Genomic DNA, 18,847 nt, shown 5'->3' with positions numbered 1-18,847 from the left:
TTTTTCATTTCATGCATTACCATAGTTTTCTGTTCAGAGCAGCGTTGGACGCACTAAACGAACACAGGCTGCATGTGTGTGTGTGTGTACATGACTAATCTCTATCAACAGGTCGTGGAAGTTTACTTAAAACTGCATTATCTCTAATGTCCACCAGGAGGCGACTCCCACCCGGTTGCAAAAATAATTCTAATTGTATAGAAGTCTATGAGAAAATGAGTAAACATTGTAAACGTGAGTTTATGGTCTCACAACAGGGAGTTGACATTTTCTAAATACTTCTCGAGTCACGGAATGTAATTTTAGGATGTTTTCAGGCGAGAAGTTAGTAGTTTAAGCATCAGATCTGTGGTCGGTTTGTCGAGATTCAGCCTATTTAAAAATAGGCTACGACGATTTCGGAGATTTGACTCCGATTTCTTCCGCAGTGATTAAAAAAAGAGATTTTTGAGGATCTAACGAGCAGTCTTTGGTCTCAAGAGTTTAATATTTGTTCACAGGTAACGTTACATCAGTTGAGGGTTGAGATTTATAATTATTTTTTTTTGCGGTGCCTTTTGATCGAATTTTTTGCAATTATGTGTATCTATATATATATATATAAATATATATTTTATATCTATATATAAATATCTATGTATAAATATTTATACATGTATATAAAATATATATTTTTAAAAACAATATATATAATTGTGTATCTATATTTTTAAATAATTAAAATAATAATGAAGGAACATGTCTTTAAATACATCAATGCTACCTCAGTCCTTTTTGATGCATTTAAAGTCATAGTATAATGAAAAATGTAATTTAAAAAAGTAATAGCAAAGTATGTTTTTAAAAAATGTCATGAAAGGCCAGAGTATAGTAAAGTTGAAAAATGTGAGGTATTGTCGGTGGAAATAAATAAAAAAGTAATAGTATAGTATGTCTAAGATGTCATGTAAAAGTACGTAGAACATTTGAATGAAAGTCATAATATATAAAAACTGTCGAAAAAAGCATAATGAAAAATGTAATAAAAAAAATATAAAAAGTAATTGTACAATTTGTCTACAAATGTTGTCCAAAAAAAAATCATAGTAAAGTATCTCTTTAAACAAATTCATATATTGAATTATATTCGTATGCGATTTAAAATGTCATGAAAAAGTAATTCATAGGTAAAGTGGAAACATTTTCGGAAAGTCATATAGCATGTCGGAAATTATTAAAGTTATTAAAGTAGTAAAAGGATAGTTTGTTTAAAAAATGCCATTGTTAAGTATGTCTATAAATGGCATTTTCTCAAAATGTTGAGAAAATATCAAAAAGTAAATTGTGTAGCATGTTAAGAAATGTATTAAGAAAGTCATCGTCGAAAAATGTCATATTAAAAGGTCTAAAAAGTCATGGAATATTTCATAGTAGAAAAAGGTCACGGAAAACTTAATGGAAAGTCATAGTATATATATATATATATTTATGTCTAAAAAGGTAAAAGTACAGTATGTCAGTATAGTATGGCAAAGACTGTATCGTATGCAGAAGTCAGTGTAGCATTGAATGTAAAGTCAGTGTGTCAGGAAGGTCAAAGGTCAGTCTAGCGTGTCAAAAACGGCCATAAAAACACACTATATAGCATGTTGGGAAAAAGACATCGTATAGTTAGTTGAAATAAATTCATAGTATACTACCTCCGAAAGTCACATTATGGCGTGTCAAAAAAAAAAAAAAGGTGTATTATGGTATGTCAAAAATGTCCAGAAAGTGTCAGTCGAAAAATGTATTGAAAAAAAAAAGGGAAAGGTACATTGTAAAAAAAATATATAAATAAAATTAATTTGTGAAAAAGTCTGCACTTTGTCTTTGCCTGTCATAATAAAATAATTTACTTACTCTACAATATCTGAACACGACTTCAATCCTCATTGCAGACCTCGATATTACCTGTTGTTTATACATTGACACCAACATTTACGCACCCCCGCCCCGCATCATTATTCTATTAAACCAGTGGCATTAAAACACTTATTTCAGGCACATCTAACCAAAGAGAAGTAATGACACATTTTGGGAAGCGACCACGTGACGAGACTCGCTCTACACATTTTTGTTAATTTTCATCTTTCCTGTGTGCGCAGGTGGAATTAAAAAAACAAAACGTGACAATGCAAAAAAAGATTTATCGACCACCTTTTATTTTACCGACAGAGGTCTCTAATAGCAGGGCTAGAATTCACACATTTGTAGAGCACTTCAGTTGTTCCACGCAATGAACGACTGTATTTCTTTCAGAGCAAATTATGCAGTGGCGCCACCGTGGAAGCTACAGGGCAAGTCAATCAGCACAGAAACAGACTGCAAAAAAACAAAAAACCCACACAAACTGAAGCTGGGCTGAGTCTAAACCTGCGGAGTGGAGTGTGTAAACAGTCGGAGAAGGTCTGAGGGCTTCCAGAAGACTCCAGCCGCGTCTCAACTGCGTAAAGACACTTCCTCTCCGTATCACTCTTTTTTTAAAGAAAAAAAGAAAGAAAAAAAAGAGTGACGAGCAAAGGCATTAATTGACTTGCGAATGACAATCAAAGAGGAAATGGGCGGGGAGGAAAGGGATTATTAAGATGTTTTGTTTTTTAGCAGGAGAAAAAAAAAACAGATTAACTTTCTGATTAGAATTAATCCGCTTGGCAAATTTCTCCAGATCAATGAAAATTTTAGGAGTAATCCCCGACGCGTTCCTCCAAAATGACCTAATGCTCCTCCTATAGTACGTTTCAGTACAAAAAAAAAAGAAAGAACCCTTAATACAGATGCCGTTTCATCAATGCATTTTGAATATGGGCAGCGACGCTCGATCGAAGGGGGCGTGTCCTATGTGCACCGTGTGAAATACAGTCTCTGCAGGAATTTATGAAAATAGTTAAAGATTTAAAGGCCCGAAGATCATATAAGAATAGATCTCCTGTATAAAATATAAAACAATACCCCCAGTGCTAAAGAAAAAAAGAAAAAATAAATCCTTAAATCTTAATGAGTGAAACGCCTGTTGGGCCGGAGCTCCAGTTACAAAGCGATGGCTCGACCCGAGCTAAAAGACACCTTCTTACGCTCACGTCTCCAAATGCATATTTTCAAGCAGCAATTACAAAAATGTATCAATGGACAATGCATAACCTCTGAAAAAAATACTGTATGAAAACATCCCTGCTACTTTGTTTCCAAGTACAAAACCTCTACCAATAAGTTGCTCCCAAGTAGCAAGAAGTCCTTTTCTTTTTTTGTTTTTTTTGTGTTAATTTCTGTTTTTTTTTCTTCTTCTTCCATCTTCGTTTTGTTTTTATTGGGTAAAACTCAGTCCTCACTTTGAGTGCCATAGTTAATGACAGTCTTCTTCCATCATTTCACTTTGCTGAAGGATCCAGGAACATGCAAGCCTCGTAGTAGGAGGTGCTCAGGAGGCTCCTGTAGGCCTGAGGAACCGCGGCCGCGGCTTTAAGCCAGGGCTGGGAAGGCCTCTGGGTCGTCCACGTTGGGCACAGACGCAGATGACTGAGGAAAAGCAAACAACGGGGGGGGGGGGGGGGGGGGGGGGAGGAGGGGTTAGAAGATGTGCAGGGGATGGAAAGGAAGTGCCAGGGCTTTGGAAAGTGATCAAGAACCTTTATATCGCCCGATATGGAACTTCAAAGACAAATAAACGACTTATTTCACACCTGGGCACCGATGACACAAGATTATTTACCTTGTCAGGCCTTGGTGCGCGGACTGGCCTAGTGGCTTCGCCACTGGGAGCGCCGGGTGGCCCACCGCCACCGCCGGGTCCGCCGCGTCCACGACCGCCGCGGCCACCGCGTGGTCCACCGCCGCGTCCGCGTCCTGGACGGCCCAGGTCTCCGAAATTGATCTCCAGCTGTGCCGTAATGTCATTGGCTGGCTTCCGGAAGTGGTGTTCATCGTCAAGCTGAATTAGAAAAAATAAATAAAATATATAGATTTTTTTGTTGTTGTATTTTGTAGACTTTTAAAAAGCTTTTTGTTTATTTATTTTCAGATATTGTGCAACAAGAATTTAGATTTTTAAATTTTTTTTATTACCTTGAGCTCCTCAACCTCAGTGTCAATCACCTCTTCTTTCTTATCCTGAGTTGGAGAAGAGCAAAGCAATACCAACATTAACACAAGATACATACAAAAAAAAAAAGAATAGTTTGTACAAAAACACTACAATCTATTCATGTAATAAATTTATTTTTAAATGCACACTTCTATTCAGAATGAGCAGTGCTGTGGGGGGGTTTCGACTCACTTCGGCCTTGGACTTGTGCAGCACGAATCCTTTGTTCCAATTGGCTCCCTCGTTGGCCTTACGGATGTTGAACTCCACTTTGGCTCGCTCCTTGTCCTGCACGGCCTTCCATTCGTCCAGAGTCATCTCCTTGGGGCCTTCTTCCTTCACTTCCTCGACCTCATTCTCCCTTCAACACACAGACAGACACACACAGCGTTAAAGTTTCATATTTAAAAAATCAGGTCTGTCCGGCTAGTGTTCCTTTCTTTCTTTCGAAAACACCAGCGACTCAAAACTAACATTTATAAATCTGTGAACCCTTAAAAATCAAATTACAGGGAAAAACAGAATAACAAATTAGTACGGAAAATAACTTACTTGTTCTCAGAGTCAGCGGGTGGGTGTTCCTCTCCCTCGGGGTGTTCCTCAGTAACGTTTGATTGGTCAAGCTCGCTATTTAAAAAAACAAACAAATAAAATACATTTCATATGGCTGGTTTTTGAGAACAGGGGAAATATTGTTAGAAATAACCGTTTAGAGCAGCATGAATATTAGCGCAAGCTAATGCAGTTTAATGCAAGAGACATGCAATAAATTCTACCTCTATGAAGGTTAGAGTGTGTACATTTCTTAATGTATTTATACAAGGTTGTATATGTGGTGCTGTTGAACTGTATATCTTTAAACTTGTGTTCCCATATATTTAGACAACCATCAGTATGACAATACAGTTTAAAAGCACCACAGACTGCGTCCTTCAAAATGACCATGGAGCTGAAATCAACACGTCTCCGTATTTTAACCTTCATGAAGGTAGGATGCATTGCGGGGCTCTGTTCTGGAAACGGCGGTCCCGCTCGGCTCGAGTACAAAGTGTGGAGCGATGCCAGTTTTCCTCACGGCAATGCCACGGCGCCCCTGAAACAAGGTGCCAAACCTCTAACGGTTACAGCTGCATGACTATGGGTCCTGTGTATTTGGGGCTCCATGTCTAAAAGAACGTAGATTTAAAATGTATTTGGTCCTGGGCAATTAATTGTTTCAATTAAAGTAGACATGATGCTCATTTCCATGTTCATACTTGTATTTTGGGTTATGTGGGTCCACGCCGCCCTTCTACTAGCTGACTTGAGTGTGCCGCTTAGTCCCACCCCCACTGTGCTGTGATTGGCTAGTACTACAGTGCTGCTATTGGTTAGTAATGGCTCGTTCTACTGTAGCTAGCTTACCAATTCCACCATGCTTTCATGCTACACTGGTTACAGAAAAAAGAGCCGAACAAAGCGGTCACTCATCCGGCGACATCAATGTGCTTTCTTACGCGGTGATATTGTAATGGGATTTAGCATTAATTGTTTAATTTTACTCATTTAGCGTGCTATTTCCACTTTCATGCTACACTGGCTACAGTCGGCTCCCTCGGTTTAGGCAACAAACCGAGGGAAAATCATGGTTCGAGTTATAAACCCTTTCTGGCAGAGGACCTGAAGGTAAACTTTCTTCTCCCGGGTGCAAAATGTATATATGGTGCATGTATAAGAACTTACACGTCATCCTTGACGGTGCCCCAGTTGTGAGGTCCACTTCCACCACGCTTCTCCTCACCCTTCTGACTACTGAAAGAACATTAGCTTTAGCCAAGCGCCATTACAAATGCACCGTGTGAAAACACACACACGCCAACAACTTTCACAGACCCAGTGTGTATATTAACAATATTTCATATATTTAAAGGGCTATATATGAACCGTAAAAAGCACTTACGATCGGTCGCTGCCACTGTGTCTATCAAATTCACGTTTTCCTCTGGAGTCAAAGCCATCAGTGCGTCCCATGCCGCCGCGGCCTCTGCTTCCGCGGATGCCAGTGCCGGTGCCGCCTCTGCCGCCGCCACGCCCTCTCATCGGCCTATCACCAATGGGTCTAAAGAGAAAGAGAGACACACATAACATGGTCAAATGGTCACCGAAGCACACTTTTCTCTACCTATCAAAAGCTAAGATCTAGGGCAGGCCATCTTAGAGCTACTAACTGGAAAGTAAGATAAGCTAAATGTATTATAATGGTTACAGGAAACCAGTACATTCATGCATTTTATTAAATTAGTGACAGTTAATTGACATGATTTGGTTTTCAAGTCTCCAGAAAAAGTTATCCACGGTTAACTGACGTTCGAAGTTAGTCTCAATCTATATTTGGACATTTTAACCTTATTTTAGTTTTAGCAATTTAACGCAAGTAAACTGGTGAGATAAAGAGCCACAAGTGCAACATGCGAAGGCTTATCTTAGTAAGACACGCCTTTAACAGTTGCTCACCCCACCCCTTAGCTTTTGACAGTTAAAAAAAGAGGTATAAATGTTCTTCGTTCTCCTCCTTTTCTTATATGGTTGCTGTTAAATAAAAAATATGTGCCAATTAGAATATGAACTCACTTTTCCACTGAGAATTCGCCTCCCTCGGGCTTCTCGCCGGCATCACCAGCAGGCCTCTCAAAGCGACGCGGGGGCCGCCTGTCCACAGGCCGCCTGTCTGTGGGGGGGCGCCCCTCTCCCGAGCCAACCTGGGGTCTGAAGCCCTCGCCCTCCGGCTTGCGGCCCATTCTCCTAATGCCGGCACCTAGGATAGGACCACAACAGGAGGATTAGAGGACCAATAGCAACGATAGATTAGGACCAATCCGCGGAGCCCCGGACGAGAGAAAGAAAGGGGTGGTTGATTGTTCGGTTTAGAAAATGGGAGCAAAGAATTCCAATTAAAATGTGCAGAATTAAAGAATTACAGCAGTTGGTTAGGATGCATTTACTAAAATACTCCTCCGTCTGTAATGTAATCCAATTATAAAAAAAGTTACGGGCAGAAAATATACACAAAACATACAGACGGGAGTCATTTTACATAATGAAAAAAGGGGATCAGGTTTGCGGGCACGATTACGGGATCACCCTGGTAACTGTTGATGGACTTAAGACCTACATGGTGTTTAACCCCGGCATGACACATGGTTGTCTGCGGCAGGCCCTGTGTGTGTGTGTGACACAACACGTCCCACCCCATTGCCTAAAACACAAGCTACCAAAATAGACACCCTCCACAACACAGCGGCAGCTGGGTGCCCCATAGTCCGAGCACCTGTCTCATGTTCTCTCTCTCAGGCAAAAAAGGGATTTAAGGCCCAGTTGCATGAATGAAAAAGAAAAAAATGGCTGTAACTTCCTGTATGTAGGTGCCCGGATGCTTCACCTCTGCGTGTAACTTCTTGAATCAACAGGCTTTTAAAAAAAATATATATATATATATATATATAATAATATCTTGTATAGCAGAAACAGGAAATTAAATTATCCCGAGGCCGGTCGATCCCCACGCACGCGCCGATGGGAAGTGGCAGTTAAGGAGGCTGTACTTTTTTTTTTTTAACACGCCCCACACACACACACACACACACACACACACTACAACCACGAGGTGCATCACCATGAGAGCCGCGCTGCTAATGTCTGACCTACATCCACCTGCAAAATCCACCACGAAGAAGTTACTTTGACATGTGCATTTCCACGTGGAAGATATTTTTACGTAACCACTGTGGTTAAATTTGAATATTCGTTTAAAAATATATATATTTTTTTTTTTTTACCGCTTGCATTAAAAAAATAAATGCTTTCGACTCTCAATCCTGGGTAAAAGAAGCCGCACGTGCGCGTACCGAAATAACATTTATTTGAATAAAACAGCGGAACTCCTCGAGGCCACTTTCGCTAGTTAGCCAGGCGGTCGGGTTCTGCCTGTTCAACAAGGCCGGTGGGGGGTTGGGTGTGTGTGTGTGTGTGTGTGGGGCCAAAACAAGTTGGCCTGCAAACTGTTTATCACCAAATAGTTCGAGCCCCGCCGCGTGCCATCGCTTTCCACGTGCATGCGGGGGTGTCATAGTTTCCAGCAATTGACAGCTAACTGTTCCCCCCCCCCCCACAAAGAAAGCGGCCACGCGGAACCTCATGTCGCGCGAGGTGGGGGGCTTACGAACCGCTAGCTAGTCGAGCAACTTGAGCCCGTTAGCATGAACGGCGTTCTAACCTGCAGCTTAAAAAAAGAAGAGGAGCTTTATATATATATATATATATATATATATATATGTAATATTATCTCACCATCTTTCTTAAGCGGGGCTGGCGCCTGGATCTCCTCCTTCTTGTCGGTCAGCGGGACCTTTCTGTCTTTTTGGGACTCCTTTTTCGGCTGCTTGGCAGCCTGACCCGCGGTCTTGGCGGCACCAGGAGCAGGGGCTTCCTTCTTCTTCACTTCGGCTTGCTTCAGCTGCTCGAAGGGATCCGACTCGTCGTCAAATAGCTGGTCGAACCGATTGGTTATGGCGCAGCCGAAACCTTCTTGCATTTGTCCGGGCATGATGGCGCCCCTTCAGCAGGATTTTACTCCGATTCTACGAGGCTTGGTGCGAACACTTCGCTAGATGAAGCCACAAGATGGCTGGGAAAAGGACCTGCTTCTCTTCCGGCGCGGTAGACATCCGGGACCTCGGCCGTCGGCGCCGCTGGGGCGTGTAGTTTTTTAAAAAAGGGGACTCCGTCCGCTCGGCTGCGGGGCGGACCGAGCGATAAACTACATTACCCACAATGCAAGTCGTCTCCTGTGTTGCTACCTTCTCGACAGGACAAGCATGGGTGCCCTCGCATCCCACAGTCTTGTTTTGATTCCTGAGGGGGATAAAACTCTTTAACGTTAGTCCTTAAAGCTAATGTTTGAGAGCGGTTGTCAGTTTTAAACTTAAGAGTTTTTAACTGCTCCGTCGCCCCCTGTTTTATACTCACGTGGTACCTTTTAAACGCCTTTTAAGGGAGCAGCTGTTTGTTGCTAATGTGTTTCAGTTAAATAAAAAATGTGGTTGTGAGTCAAGGTCAGCCTTTAGTTTAATAACTCGCTCATCGAGGAGTGAAACAACTTCACACTCCACAGACTGTCCTGCCTCTTGAGTCTGGCTGAGAACAAAGTATTCACACCACCGCTGGCCCAAGTGTAAACTATATTTCACACTTATATTTAGATATTTAGCACCACTCCTTTAGGGTTAATAAAACACGATCCATAGCATGTGGGGGTTCATGTGCACGCAATAGTGAAAACACTTTATAGAGAGCAACGATCCTCCATTGCATGATGAGTTGACAACATTGCAAGTTGCATTATTATAAGTTGTGGACACACACACACACACACACACACACAGATGTGACCTTTTACCAGTTGTGTTTTTATTTATTGAACATTTTCACACCAGACTTTCCAACAAACAAAGAATTCAAGTACAAATAACACCACAATATACTTGTTTAAAATAACTAATCACAAGTGAGCCTTTATAATAATATCCAAAGTATCCTTTGTTGACCACGATTTAGCCAATATTTTCCTAAAGAGGTAACTGAAGGCGCTATGTGAGACATCATCTGGAAGTGGGAATGAGTTCCCTCTTAAATCCTGTACCAAAAGTGGACGACGGGCTCGACAATTCTGTTTCGCCCTGATGTGTCTGTATATGCATTAATCGTTCTATTCATCTATTGGCAATACACCTGGGAGTGTCCAAAAAAATCATCCATATCTTGCTGCAGGGAGAATCCCAACACACGGGACTTTTTCAGTCCATCCTGAAAGAACATTTGTATTTTTGTCCGACTGGCTGCTGAAGGTTTGAGCTGTGTGTCTTCTAGTGGACGTTATCACCATCACCATCACTATCACAAACAGGAAAAGCAACATCACCACATAGACTTCCTTTTTTATCACAGTTGAAGATGACACATTGTAGCAGAAGACATTTTTTGGTCGTTTTTTTTGACAAAAACCCTCAACATTTATTCAAATAAATGCTTGTTTATGCCTCATCTCTAATCAATTAGTATTTTCCAGTAGAGGATACACAGAATATATATATATATTATTTAATAGTTGTCGCTGTACAAAATAGTCCCCCAGGAATATGAAAAGTTCGCACAGTACGTTTCAGTTTTTTTTAAATTTATGTTTTAATACTAAAGTACTTTCCAAGGACTAAACATTGAAGATAAATGGCTTTAATCTTAATATTCTTATATATCAGAGTACCACTGTGTGTGTCCAATGGTCCATTCATCATTCATATATTATAGTTTCGTTGTAGTATCTTAGCATGTCATCAGATATAGATGTTTACATGAACGTGAAGCCTATAACACACACTTTTGTTGGTATTTTAGGAGTTGTGAGTGCTGGTGTTTGTTCTTTTACCTTATAAGGAAAGTCAAACCCTGCCAGCTGGGTTAAATGATTGCATGGAGACAAATGAAGCTTTGCTCTTAAAGGTGCAGTGTGTTAATTTGGAGGCCTCTAATTCTGGAGTTTGCAGCCAACTGACATTTCACCTGCGTGCCAAGCGTATAAAAGGAGAACGACTCGAAAACGTGAACGCATGAATGACCTCATCTAGAGCCAGTGTTTGGTTTGTCCTTTCTGGGCTACTGTAGAAATGTAAACGTCTCATCCAGAGGTACCTACCGCATCATTCATATTTTCAGGTGATTACACACTAAAGAAAACATATTCAATGTCAGCCAAAAGACCCCCCGTAATGCTGAACTCTGTACCTTTAAGGTCTGTCACACAATCCATACAAAAGCCAAACAATAGATGTTATTTTGCAAGAAGGGCTTGTTTTTTTATGGAGAACAAAAACGCTGTTCAACGGTTCTACCGGACAGGCTGAACTGTAGGTGAAAAATAATAGAATTTCTTCTATTATTTTTCAGCTGCTGCCACAAATGATTGATGAAAAAGAAACTGGAAGCTTAGCATGAAAATATAACAAGCTGGACTATTAACGGGCAACGCGGTGCTTTAGAAAAGCTATTGAACTAGGATCACTGAAGATTATTATTATTATTATATATATATATATATATATATATTATAAGCCATATATATATATAAATAAAAGTATATATAATATATACACATATATATAGATTACATTTCTATATAAATGTATATATATCATATATACACATATAAATATATATAAATAAAAGTATATATAATATTATACACATATATATATATATATTAATATATATACACACACATATATATATATATAAACAAATATATAATATATACACAGATTACATTTATATATATATAAATAAAAGTATATATATATAATTTATACACATATATCAATTAATATAAAAGTATATATAATATATACACAGATTAAATTGATATATATACACACATATATAGATTAATATATATAAATACAAATATATATATACACATATAGATTAATATATATGAATACATGTGTATATATATATATATATATACATAGATTAATATATTGTATACTTTACCTGTCATTTTTATTTCCCTGGTTAAATTTGATCTTCCAACATCAGTTGTATGTTTAATAAAATATTTTGTTCAATGTTCTTTTTTGTTAATAACATAAAACTGAATTTATTGCACCTACAATTTGACTTTTGCTATTAATAATACATTTAGTCTAAAGGCAGGAGGCGGCATCAAAAGCAGACCCTACACAGTTCTCTACTGGTCTGGATCGTGGTCCAGCCCACCGGGTGACGCCGGTCGGGCTGCCGGTCCCTCCTGAACTCCGCCGGGTCTCATTCCATGCGCGTGACCGCAGCGATGACATCTCCGGTCGCCAAAGCCATGATCGAGTCCTACGCGCTCATGGCCATGGTCATGGGCGCGTTTTTCCTCTACTTCTGCGGGATGGTTTGGGCTTTTTGCAACCCGAAACTGAGCGTGGAGGAGGAAGAGGAGGAGGAGGAGGAGGAGGAAGAGGAGCGCGTGGCCGTGAAGCCAGCAGCGGGACAGGGGGACGACTTCTGGGTTCGCGCGGCCCCAAACCGGCCGGAGCGGAATTTCAGATGCGCGTGCGACGTTGCGCATCTGCCGCCCCCGCCGCACGCTGCCGCAGAGAGGCTCACGCGGACCACGTACGTAAACTTTTGGGACGACGACGACAGTCTGCTGTCGGACTGCAGCACGTTTTTCCGCGAGGATCGTGGCATTGGCAACCCCATGGGACAAAGTCCCGGAAAGTTGGTGACCTAATTAACCTTCACGCGCACGCGCATTTATGTTTAATATATCATCCTTTACGCAAGTGGATGGACTGGAAAAGAAGTGGGTGAGGAAACGGGCAATGCTCAGTTTTATTCCCCCAAACTAACAACACACACGCACACAACTCTGGTTTTTTGTCCTATAACAGACGTGTTATATATATATATATATATATATGATGCCTATTTGTTTACTTGTTTATTTTGTGCTGTGGATTCCGGCTGCCATGTTTTGTGAGCTCTGAAAGAAAGTATGCCTCCTCTGTGCGATCCGCATCAAGTCCTGCAGGGATACTGCGATTCTTCGGCTCTCTCCTTCAGCTTCTCTCTCACGTCACGTTCCAGTCGCAGCAACTTCTCAAACAGAGCGTCCGATGTTTCCACGTCGATGTCCATCTGCCACACACAAAAAAAAACTTGCTCACGTACTTTTTCTTTTTTTAATATTTCATAATTGATTACAGATTATTATTATTATTATTTCTTGTACCTTTCGTGGAAGTGTGTAGTTGTTTCCTAGACCAGATGTGAAGCTGTGGTACTTGGCTTGAGGGTCCAGCGATTCAGGCTTTTGCTTAAATAGCCAGAGCTGCGAGAGAAAAAGAGCCCCATTCATGAATTAATTTGTACTAAACTGTGTATTAAAATGTGAAAATGTGTTTAAAAAAAAGTGTTATACCCACCAGGGCTTCAGCTCCGTTATAAGGCGTCAGCGTGAAAGTATTGGTGAACATTCTTATCTGTGATCACGAAAGAGAGACATTTCAGTTGTGTGTGTGTGCGTGTGTGTGTGTGTGTGTGTGTGTGTGTGTGTGTGTGTGTGTGTCATTAATTTAAATCAAGAGTTGCACTCACGAGCCAAAAGACGGGCATTAGCAGAGTCCAGAGGACGGCTGGGAAGGAGGGCAGGATCCCGTAGGTCAGGTTGGTCATCACAAAACCAGGACAGGTGACGGATGAGAACAAACCCTAGAGAGCACAAAGACACAGGTGATACGGAACGTGAGGTGTGTGTGTGTGTGTGTGTGTGTGTGTGTGTGTGTGTGTGGGCCGACCTGTTTGTTGTAGCGCGTGTTGAGCGCCAGGCTGAGCAGGTCGGAGGCGTACTTGGAGGAGCTGTAAGGTCGGGCGCCTCTCCGGTGCTGCACGTCGTCGAGGTCGAAAGCCGAGCGGTGAGCGTTGCTGGAGGAGGTCCAGATCAGCCGGGACGTCCGGCCCGCGTGGCACAGAACCGGTTCCAGCTCCCTGATCTTGGCAAACGACATGGAGAACAACGCAGCGTGACAATACACAAAAAAATACAGCAAATTGCTGATTTGAATTAAGAGATTTTAACTAGGTTTGCGTGAGAAACAGATGAGTTTACTTCATTTTTATCCATGAACTTTACACTATAACACTTCATTTATAAATCCATCCTTGGCCTGCTGCCCACTTATTACCCACTTACATGTCTAGTAAACAGAGGTAACCGTTGCTCTTTCAATTCTTTAAAAAAAAATTAAAAGGCCTTCTCTTATTCTGCCTCCAGCACGATTCCCCAAACTGCCTTTAAGGACTCTGGAAATAACCTCTGTGGGGTGTAATGTACATTTTATATTCTCAGTTGTATTTTATATTCTTATCTTATGAATGTGCAAACTATTGAAGGCTGCTTTGGGTGACTGGGGGGTTCTGCAGCAGCTGCTTAATAGCATATTCACCCCCTTACCTGTTGGACAGGTCATACATTAAAGGAAGGATACACCTGTATGTTTTCTTCCCACGCTGACCCGGCATTCCTCTGGTCTTCCACTGCCTGCAGCATGATGCTCCAACACAACCCCGATGCCGGTCCCTCCCTTCAGAACTCTGTGTGACCTCTTAAACTTTACTGCTGTGCAGACGACTCGAGGCTCCATAACTTTGCTTCTTCTTGCAAGAATAAATGATTTTAAATGGACAAGTTCTGGTTTATGGTATTTGTTATTTCAGCTTGAGAAGACTCGACAGCAGGTGAGATAACAGGGGTCAAGAGTCTAAAAGCTCACAGCTGATATTATTTTTTATTTTGTATTTAATTTAATAAGTTACGTGGTATTTAAAAAAAATCCGCTTTCGAATTCTGTTTCACATTATAATTATATTATTATTAATAATTAAAATTAAAATAATTAATAATAATAATACATTATTATCATTACTCTTATGTTTGTGTTCTATTTTGTCCCTGTATCAATGTCCTGTCACATTACTTTTGTGTGAATTAGACCGTGTCTCAATGAGATTACCATGTATAAATAGTTCATATACATATATATATACTGTATACTTTTAACTAATACTATATGTGATATACTGTAGATTTCAAGCATCTCTTTCCACGTCAAGTCCTTTTAGTTTCCTTAAACTAATCAGCAACGTTAAATTCCTCCCAAAAGTCATTGACTGCACCGTCGGCAGAATACTCTCCGCGTTGACCTTACACCCAGAACAGCGCTGTTAATATTTAATGAGTGGCGTTGCTCAATGGCAGATGGATCCAGTATCACCTATATCTATTCCATCAAGGGTAAACAGCCGAGTAGAATTACTGTGCCTGCAGGAAAACTGAAGGAAACATGGTTTTGCATCAGCTATACTCACGAGTAGGAAGTGACCGAAGAGGTTGGTCGCAAACACGTCTTGCAGGCCGTCGGGGGTGACGCCGTCCTTCTGCGTGAGAATCCCCTCCCCGGTGGCGAACATGGAGACGATACGACTGGAATAAAGATGTTAAGAGAAAACCAATAGATGTTCCCGAATGATCCATTTGAATAAAACGACCGCCGTGTACAGGCACGTCAAAAGAACACACACAGCCACCGATGCAGCTCGGTCATTCGGAAACCGCAGCAGAATCAACAAAGTATACCTGGAGAAGAGGCCCTTGAAAAAGGCTTTCACATCAAACTGGGGGTTTGGCATGATGCCTGCGTTCAGGTAGAGGTAGTCCAGACGGTTGTACCTGGAATCAAATCACAATCATATATATATATATATATATATATATATATGCACTTCTGTAACACACACACACACAATAAGAATATAACCTGGCCTGTGTTGATGACGGTTTGAAAGTGAATGTGTGAATTTGAGTGGAGTCCATCCTCCCCACCTGAGTTTGACCTCCCGCGCGGCGGCGATGACGGAGGAGATGCTGCTGGTGTCCACCTGCAGCAGGGCCACCTGGGCGGCGGGGTGAGAGGCGAGGAGGGCCGAGCGAGCGGCCTGAGCCCGCCGCATGCTCCTGCAGGCCAGGCACAGCTGGAGACCCTCCAAGTCCTGCGAGAGGAGACGCTCACACAGCACCAGGCCGATGCCGCTGCAGGGAGACACGACGTCATTGAATACCCGCTATTACTTTGATTACAGTAGAGAGCAAAACAACTACACACACGTGTTCTGTGTGTGACAACATGCCATTTGGGGACAGGACTCTCTTGACAAAGGGGATACACAATAATAATACATTTGTAGAAATACAATATGCACGCCTTAAATAATGATGTTAATGTTCAGATCACGTGCTTCAGTAAAAGTAATGCCATAGTATAAAAACACTCTCTAATACTAAAAGTAGAAAAGTATTAATTTATGCACAATCTGACTCAATATATCAATTTCAGAATAATATCTATTACTGAATCATAATTATTGTTGCACTTTGAATTTGAATGTTGCAGCTGGTAAAATCGGAGCTCTTTTAAACAGCTAACATTGCTCAAAAAGACCTCGAGGAAATGCCTCTTGTGTCGTGAATTAAACTTTAAATGCCAGACTCGAAGTTTATAAGGAAAAACAATTTTTTTTTAAAAACAATCCATTACCTATTTGCTCCCGTGACCAAAACCACCGTATTCATATTTTCTTTTTTTTTTCTCCTGCCGGATCTTTTTTTTCCTTCCAAGCAACAAGTTCTGTATCCGGTTTGATGGAATGGAGTCATGTACTTAACCCCGCCCCCCCGCGGCGTTGTGATTGGACACCGCGGCAGCTCTCAAGCCAATGAGGGCCGGAATACCAGTCGGCTCAGTTTCGAGGCCACGCCCACACAGATAATCAGAAGTCATGAGAGACTCACAGAGAGAGAGAGAGAGAGAGAGTTCTCCGTTTACATTTTATTTGTATTTCGTCCCATCCAATGTACAACATTTGTTTACAACGTATATAAAAAAAACATTCTCACTGAAAACAAACAAACATTTGACTACAAAAATGTATTAAAAACTAATCATGAAATCTGCCCACAACTCATTTAAATACAAGGATTGTAAATGCAATGAAAAGATTGTCTTTATCCACACGTTGCATGAAACACCCAAAATGTGTCTCCAAAAATGAATATTTAACTTACTAGATTGCAAAAGAACTTAAAGATAAGGGTTAACGTCCACAGAGACGTTGACGACGGCGTGTCTTTTCTTTACGAACGAGGCCTCCGATAAGAGGGCAGAGCCTGTAAATACAGCTGAAGTGGCAGGAAAACAGTGGTATGCCGGATGGAGTTCAAGCTACACGGACGCACGACAATAAAATAAAAACAAATATAAAAAACCCTGGACGTGAGTCGTTAGCTGTGTTAGCTTTCGTAAGCTAATGCAAACTTATCTGAAGAAGTCATTCTGTTCCAATCAAACTCATTGATTGGGATGAATATTCCCATCGATGTTCCCACACCAACGTCATCCCAACGACGCTGACCTGCATTCCCGAAAAGCACCTTGCAACATGTGATCCATCATCAAAGACGCGAGACAGTAACACTTTTGCAGTGGCAAACAAACAAACAAACAAACAAACAAACACACTAACAAACAAACAAACTCAAGTCTTCGGATGCAGTTTGTTTGGTGTTTAGATCGGAAATGTGAGCGGTGAAGTTAGTGAATGACACCAAATGTGATAAACGTCAACTTAAAAGACAATATTAATCCACAAATATATCAACAAAACATAAACAAACACGTATGAACGTATAAATATTAATACAAAATATTGCTGTTTGAGATTTAGATGAATCTATTGAAAATACAGTCACATGTGTTCAACTGGCAGATGAGAGGCGGAGCTTCTTGATATTTCAGTTTATAGGTCAATAATGCATTATAAACATACTTAAAATGCATTATAATCTGCTTATTGTACTATATAATTATAAGCACTCATTCATAATGATATATAACACTAATAATAACTCATTATACAGCATTATATAACTATTTATAAGGTCCAGTATCATAATTATTTATAATTAACGACCATGAAAGGATCATAGTGTATTATAATTTCCATGTAATACACTATAATATATTTTTTACAATGCATTATCGTGATTAGGAATGAATCGAACTGGTCATTGTTTTCTTTCAATAAAGTAAAACATTATGTTTATTGTGTTGTTCTTGTAGATTAAATGCTAATTTTTTTTCTTCCATCACTTAAAGTTAGCAATGAACACTTAAAGTAAATTATAATCAGATTATAATGCATTATTAAAAGATTATAATGTATTACAATTTAAAATATAATACATTATGATCCTTGACAAGAAAACAGCAAATATTATAATTCATGACCTTACAAGTCATTAAATAATGCTTTATAACGCGTTATTATTATTGTTATAAAGCATGCACATGTATGCTTATAACTGTGACTTTACAGTGTTATAAACAGATTATAACACAGCATAAATATATTTATAATGCACTATGGACGTCATAGAAAGTGTTACCGACATTTCCTCCTCGTTCTAAATGTGTGGAGTTTGTCTGAGATGAAATACTTGAAAAGAAAAGAAACATTAACGTTTCCCTCTCTACATTCAAGCAGTCTTCCAAAAGGAAACTCAAGAAAGTTCTTCAGCGATGAACATCAAACATTGTAACGCGGGACATTTGAACACATATAAAAAAAAAAATGTGTACAAAAATGGAAAGAAAAGAAGTCAAAATAATTTTTTTCAAAAAGTGCCGAATGTCACTTGAATGCTACATTTATTTTTTTGAACATGTGTCACGACCAAAACCTTCGGGGGTGGTTGGTGTATAACAACACAGAATAGATACTTTTATAATACCTATATGCCTATAAAACATCCAATTGAGCTCAAACTGACACACACACACACAGACACACAGACACACACACACACACCCCAAAAGTCTCTGGTATTGTCCATCTTTGCAGAGCGTAAATCCACGAATCTCCAAAATCGTAGCATCGGAGCCCACATCTCTCCTGGAACCAGATAACTTAAACCTGGATCGGGTCTCATGGTCCATACCGTTGTCTTTCTTCCATAGATGAGCAGTCTGGGAATCACTGTCTTAATTAAACGTTGTGTCCCCACCCCCCCCCACACCCCCCCTCCCCCACACCTCCCACCAGACCCCTCCCGGT

General features: G+C 40.4%; 3 protein-coding genes across 11 annotated transcripts in view; 1 reads left to right on the top strand and 2 right to left on the bottom strand.

Annotated features, from left to right (window-relative positions):
* Window positions 1-252, top strand: part of il12rb2 (interleukin 12 receptor, beta 2a) — an 11,670-nt gene extending 11,418 nt beyond the window's left edge. For both annotated transcript variants that reach the window (XM_034531382.1, XM_034531381.1), the window contains exon 16: window positions 1-252. This exon is cut by the window's left edge and continues 665 nt beyond it. The gene's annotated coding sequence lies outside the window, so the exon portion shown is untranslated.
* Window positions 253-2,161: 1,909 nt separating this feature from the next.
* On the bottom strand, window positions 2,162-9,176 carry serbp1a (SERPINE1 mRNA binding protein 1a). Of its 6 annotated transcripts, none has more exons than XM_034531374.1 (9): window positions 8,426-9,176; window positions 6,710-6,893; window positions 6,039-6,197; window positions 5,822-5,890; window positions 4,652-4,726; window positions 4,292-4,460; window positions 4,081-4,125; window positions 3,728-3,946; window positions 2,162-3,534 (listed from the first exon to the last, which is right to left on the bottom strand). In XM_034531374.1, the coding sequence occupies exons 1-9, from the start codon at window positions 8,679-8,681 to the stop codon at window positions 3,478-3,480; spliced, it is 1,233 nt and encodes a 410-aa protein (XP_034387265.1). In that variant the 5' UTR covers window positions 8,682-9,176; the 3' UTR covers window positions 2,162-3,477. The 6 variants fall into 6 exon arrangements, with proteins under 6 accessions (XP_034387265.1, XP_034387264.1, XP_034387266.1 ...); XM_034531373.1 differs by having other exon boundaries at window positions 4,292-4,463; window positions 8,426-8,905; XM_034531375.1 differs by having other exon boundaries at window positions 4,292-4,463; window positions 5,822-5,887; window positions 8,426-8,808.
* Window positions 9,177-9,523: 347 nt separating this feature from the next.
* hsd17b7 (hydroxysteroid (17-beta) dehydrogenase 7) lies at window positions 9,524-16,358 on the bottom strand. 3 transcript variants are annotated; one of them, XR_004609407.1, is made up of 10 exons: window positions 16,273-16,358; window positions 15,561-15,767; window positions 15,315-15,407; window positions 15,047-15,161; window positions 13,477-14,272; window positions 13,277-13,390; window positions 13,105-13,161; window positions 12,912-13,010; window positions 12,617-12,817; window positions 9,524-10,027 (listed from the first exon to the last, which is right to left on the bottom strand). XR_004609407.1 is itself a non-coding variant. In XM_034531380.1 (9 exons), the coding sequence occupies exons 1-9, from the start codon at window positions 16,305-16,307 to the stop codon at window positions 12,698-12,700; spliced, it is 1,035 nt and encodes a 344-aa protein (XP_034387271.1). In that variant the 5' UTR covers window positions 16,308-16,358; the 3' UTR covers window positions 12,514-12,697. The 3 variants fall into 3 exon arrangements, 1 of the variants encoding a protein (XP_034387271.1); XR_004609406.1 differs by having other exon boundaries at window positions 9,556-10,027; window positions 13,477-13,671; XM_034531380.1 differs by lacking the exon at window positions 9,524-10,027 and having other exon boundaries at window positions 12,514-12,817; window positions 13,477-13,671.
* Window positions 16,359-18,847: the final 2,489 nt, after the last annotated feature.

The sequence above is a fragment of the Cyclopterus lumpus genome, chromosome 4 (genome assembly GCF_009769545.1).
Source record: "Cyclopterus lumpus isolate fCycLum1 chromosome 4, fCycLum1.pri, whole genome shotgun sequence".
Taxonomy (NCBI): domain Eukaryota; kingdom Metazoa; phylum Chordata; class Actinopteri; order Perciformes; family Cyclopteridae; genus Cyclopterus; species Cyclopterus lumpus.
The sequence above is the reverse complement of the archived record's forward strand: the minus strand, read 5'-3'. Positions and strand labels throughout refer to the sequence as shown.